Genomic DNA, 4,791 nt, shown 5'->3' with positions numbered 1-4,791 from the left:
AAGATCCTCATTCCATAACGGGTGGTTTTCATCTCCCCAACGGAAGACGGTTTGCCTAATCTGCGGGTTAGCGTTAGCTAACTGGACCACAGCATGCCTAATGTAGTCATTGGGCGAGGTAGTCTTCATCAAGATAAGTTCCTCCGCTCTATCCGGGAAAGCACCACGGATATGCTCGTTACTAATGCCCAATAACCAGGAACGAAGACGATCCATAATTTCCGGTTTTATATGGAAAGCTTGTAAGTAACTACCCTTGTCCTCACTTCTGACAGGCAAAACCATAACATTCCGGTCCATAGCCTCTGCCTTCCATGGGTCCTCCACAATGCAAGCATTCCGGAAGAAATTCCGACCCTGCTCATTCATTTGTGAGATGCCTTCAAGCCTCTCACGACCGATCCTCTGAGACAACAGCTTCTGTGACTCAGTCCAGTCTTTCTCATCCACTGCCTTCAGGCCGTCAATCAACTTTTGGATATTCGTTTCTTGGGGTATTACCGCCCGCTCAGGTGCCGCTATATTCTCGTCCATATTGCTCACCGATTTGGCATCAGGCACCCCTGGGTTCACCGCCACGGCGGCGATAATCGCAACTAACTTCAACCCTCTTCCCACATGCTTCTTAGCAAGCACTGCTCGTGCCATTAGATTTTCGTGAAATTTCCAGTATTTATTTAATTTGCGTGCCCATTCACGGTACCGACACCTGTGGGGGAATCCTATGGATACTAATCGTCTCTTCAACGCCACCAAAATGGTAACTCCATCGCACCCGCATCATATGTAAAGTACCATATGTATTGCCCCCGGGTACTGAAGCTCCGACGTATTGCTGCTTTCATTCCCGTCAGATAGAGAGAAATCCGATCCAGCACTCCCCATCAAACCGGGGTTACTCCTCAACTAGCCTCTCCCATTCTCTGCATTTAATCTAGTTCTGGCATGATCAAAATATCCGGGCAGACAAAGCATCCCGACTTCTCGTTTAATCCATTTCCGCTATGACCTAGGTCGAAATCAAGGCTAATCAGCTCTCCGAGTACCACTCGTTTCAGGGTCCTCTCATGATGCTCGCTGTGGGTGGGGTCGGTGAATCTTGCATATGATGCAGTTGTAAATGTGAACTCGTAGGTCCTGATATAGCATGGGCACACCCATGTAGAAGGTTCAGCGCTGCCTTTCGGCCCGGTTCTGGGATATAGGCGGCCCCGGTTCGCGAGTGCGGTCATGATCGGGATGGAGTCGACTGAGCCAGTCGCACAACAAGGCTGGAATTGCCCTCCACATATTGAAACTGCACATCGTACTCGCAGAGCTTCATCCTCCATCGCATTAGCTTCCATTGTTCCGTGGTGTTTAGTGCAGCCAGAGCCTTATGGTCTGTGACCACGACAAAGGAATACCAGTTTCATAAGATCATCGGGCCCTGTGGGATCTGCTGTGCCGGTACGACCGCCACCGGCGACTCCGTCGGCTGGACCAGCTTAAGGAACCGGAGAATGGAAAGAAATTGTCCCGAGAGGGATATGTAATCCCCGTGTTCCTGAAATGCCGCGAGACCGGTACCTCGCGTAAAGAAGGCACTGCCGATGATTCTCCTGGAACGGGAGAATCGCCGGTGCTGTTTCGCAGTGATGTGCAGGATTCCCAACCTACTGGGTGCACCAGATGTTGACCTGACTAAGTGCGGAAGGTCTTGGACGAAGAGACCACCCACATGGAGCCAGAGTGTCAGTGGAAGCTGTGGAGCTTGCTGGGACGATATCGCGACACCTGGGAGGAGCCCAAGGTACTCAAGTACCCAGTTCGGTTCACAGCTCACAGCAGGCCGTTCAGGGCGGGAGGTGTACAAGCGGTTGAGTCGGCGAATGGCACGTCTTTCTCCAGAGGTGAGGCGTAGTCTTTGTCGAGGTCAGTGGGTCTGACTCCCTTGAGTACCCTGAGAGTGTACTCAATAAAGAAGCCCATGCTGGTCTCTGTCATGTCAAGTTCGGTGGCAAGGTACCGTCTATCCAAGGGCGTGATGCGCTCGGACTTCTTGTACCGGTAAGAGTCCATGACTTTATTGACCAGGTGCAAGTCTTCAATGGCAATCGGGCCTTCACCACTGCCCTTGTAGTGGACGGTTGTGTAGCCTTCCGGTAACAATTCCTTTTTCATGGTAAGATCCTCATTCCATAACGGGTGGTTTTCATCTCCCCAACGGAAGACGGATTGCCTAATCTGCGGGTTGGCGTTAGCTAACTGGACCACAGCATGCCTAATGTAGTCATTGGGCGAGGTAGTCTTCATCAAGATAAGTTCCTCCGCTCTATCCGGGAAAGCACCACGGATATGCTCGTTACTAATGCCCAATAACCAGGAACGAAGACGATCCATAATTTCCGGTTTTATATGGCAAGCTTGTAAGTAACTACCCTTGTCCTCACTTCTGACAGGCAAGACCATAACATTCCGGTCCATAGCCTCTGCCTTCCATGGGTCCTCCACAATGCAAGCATTCCGGAAGAAATTCCGACCCTGCTCATTCATTTGTGAGATGCCTTCAAGCCTCTCACGACCGATCCTCTGAGACAACAGCTTCGGCGACTCAGTCCAGTCTTTCTCATCCACTGCCTTCAGGCCGTCAATCAACTTTTGGATATTCGTTTCTTGGGGTATTACCGACCGCTCAGGTACCGCTGTATTCTCGTCCATATTTAATGTGAAATAGCCTTATAGATACCGTGTGTGTACAAACACGCGCTTTTTGAGACCGGACTAGTAGCTCATAACAAAACATGGCGACAGCTCAAAACGACATGACAGACTTCAAAGACATCATAGCGGCGATGATGAAGCAACAGCACGAATTGCTACAGGCAATGGTGACCAACCAATACCACTTTGCGAACAACCAACAAAGCCTGGCTAATGAAACGTTGGCCGAAGCACATATCAAATCAGAACCAATTCCGGATACGGAATTGGCCTGCGACGAATGGTTCACAAACTTGATGGTCAAATACGGGGACACCTCCAGACAGATGCTGCTTAAAAAAATGCGACAAGCATATGCGACCCCTACGAACATAACGTCTTTAGAGGATGCCCACCAACATTATATGAACCACAGATTCAAGAAGTCACGGGCACTCCACCACTGCATCGAAAAGGTCATGAAAATCTCGACCACCCATTTGAGTGCAGCCCACAATGACCTCACCAACTTGATTGCCCTAAAAGGAAACAGCTACCCCGTCGAAGCTATGCAAACTCAACGACCCCCGCTATCCAAGGCTGACCTTCACAGATTCCTTGGCTAATTGTTTAAGGAAGTTTATTCCGCGATACGGAATTGCACAACCACTCACTGACTGTACACTACAGAGTGGGGTTTCGGAGAAAAAAAAAAGCATGGAGTCACTTGAAGGAAGTGCTGACACTGGGAAGAAAAAGGTGTTTCGTCCCACGTGACCTACGGAACAACACTATGGATGACTTCCACTCACCCAACGGACTCCATCTCGGAACGACAAAAACGTACCGATCTTTGAGCGGCGCATACTATTGGCCTAAAATGCACGAACAGATATTTCAGTTCGTGAAGACGTGCCCGGAATGTATACGGACGAAGGCCCGACACGACTCCCGTCAAGGGCTTCCACTACATGTCCGAGCTACCGAACCCCTAAGCATGCTCATGATAGACGTATATGGACCTATAAGAAGACCTGGACGGAACCCGAGCTACATCCTCAATCTTCTGGATATAGCCTCACGATATTGGCAAATCTCCATTATTACCCAACCGTTCACGTCATCCTTACTCTGGGAAGCATTACTCCAAAAATGGTTCTTACCATTCACAGTCCCCGAACGAATCATATCTGATAACGCAACAATTTTCCATTCCTGGTATACACGGGATATGACCTCGCGTTTGAAAATATCGTGGACTCCCACAAGCAAGAGCCTCAGTTGAGATTATCAATCGACATCTTAACAACTTCTTTAGGACCCCAGAGGAACTACCGCGTACCTGGCCATTCCAGTTGAAACTTCTGGTGCAACAATACAACCTGACGTATCATGAAAGTCTGGGTTTCTCTCCAGCTGCACTGCTTTTCGGTAAACACCCCCAACAGACTGGAATTACTGTGGACTTGCTAAAGGACAATGAACAACACGTCATGGAAACCAACGAGATCAGACGGCTAGACGACCAGCGTATGAAACAACTCCAGAGCGAATTGGACGAGAAGATGGCGCATATCAACTTTAATCCTGTATTTCGAACGAAACCCTGCCAGAGGCCGGCTCGTTTCGTAGGCCAGATGCAGAGACTACCCCTCGCATTCACACGCTTGACGAAGAGATCCCAATTTCAGATGCTGACCTGACACACTTCCTTCAGAACGGGCCAATTTCAGATACTGACCCGACACGGCTTCCTCCAGAACGTTCCGACCTATCACGACCTGCGATTACGGAATATACTCAGAATCGAAAGAAACATGAACGTCTCCATTGCTGCTTCCCAAATCAAAAAAGAAACGACACTCTCTGATCATCTTGAATTACACGAGTGCTAATTCTCTGTTTGGGGGACTGAAGCTCCGACGTATTTCATTCCCGTCAGATAGAGAGAAATCCGATCGAGTACTCCCCATCAAACCGGGGTTATCCTCAACTAGCCTCTCCCATTCTCTACATGTATCATCCGCGTAGATATATGATAAGACTCGACCGCTACCTCGCCCTTAATCTAGTTTTTATGCCCTGGCATGATCAAAATATCCGGGCATA

The 4,791-nt window shown here is 49.2% G+C and overlaps 4 protein-coding genes across 4 annotated transcripts; 2 read left to right on the top strand and 2 right to left on the bottom strand.

The window, feature by feature from the left end:
- On the bottom strand, positions 1-648 carry GNI_019220 (hypothetical protein; the record flags this gene model as incomplete). Its single annotated transcript, XM_011135930.1, has 1 exon — positions 1-648. A coding segment is annotated over one exon (648 nt), but the record flags the coding sequence as incomplete, so codon positions are not given.
- Positions 649-1,821: 1,173 nt separating this feature from the next.
- GNI_019210 (hypothetical protein) lies at positions 1,822-2,700 on the bottom strand (the record flags this gene model as incomplete). The annotated part of the gene is made up of 1 exon (XM_011135929.1): positions 1,822-2,700. The coding sequence occupies one exon, from the start codon at positions 2,698-2,700 to the stop codon at positions 1,822-1,824; it is 879 nt and encodes a 292-aa protein (XP_011134231.1).
- Positions 2,701-2,783: 83 nt separating this feature from the next.
- Positions 2,784-3,308, top strand: GNI_019200 (hypothetical protein; the record flags this gene model as incomplete). Its single annotated transcript, XM_011135928.1, has 1 exon — positions 2,784-3,308. One exon carries the CDS (start codon positions 2,784-2,786, stop codon positions 3,306-3,308), a length of 525 nt encoding a protein of 174 aa, XP_011134230.1.
- A 254-nt stretch (positions 3,309-3,562) lies between these two features.
- GNI_019190 (hypothetical protein) lies at positions 3,563-4,310 on the top strand (the record flags this gene model as incomplete). The annotated part of the gene is made up of 2 exons (XM_011135927.1): positions 3,563-3,837; positions 4,001-4,310. Coding segments are annotated over 2 exons (585 nt in total), but the record flags the coding sequence as incomplete, so codon positions are not given.
- Between the last annotated feature and the right edge of the window lie 481 nt (positions 4,311-4,791).

Source organism: Gregarina niphandrodes (assembly GCF_000223845.1).
Source record: "Gregarina niphandrodes unplaced genomic scaffold scaffold00003, whole genome shotgun sequence".
Classification (NCBI taxonomy): Eukaryota; Apicomplexa; class Conoidasida; order Eugregarinorida; family Gregarinidae; genus Gregarina; species Gregarina niphandrodes.
This window is presented reverse-complemented; position numbering and strand designations above follow the sequence as displayed.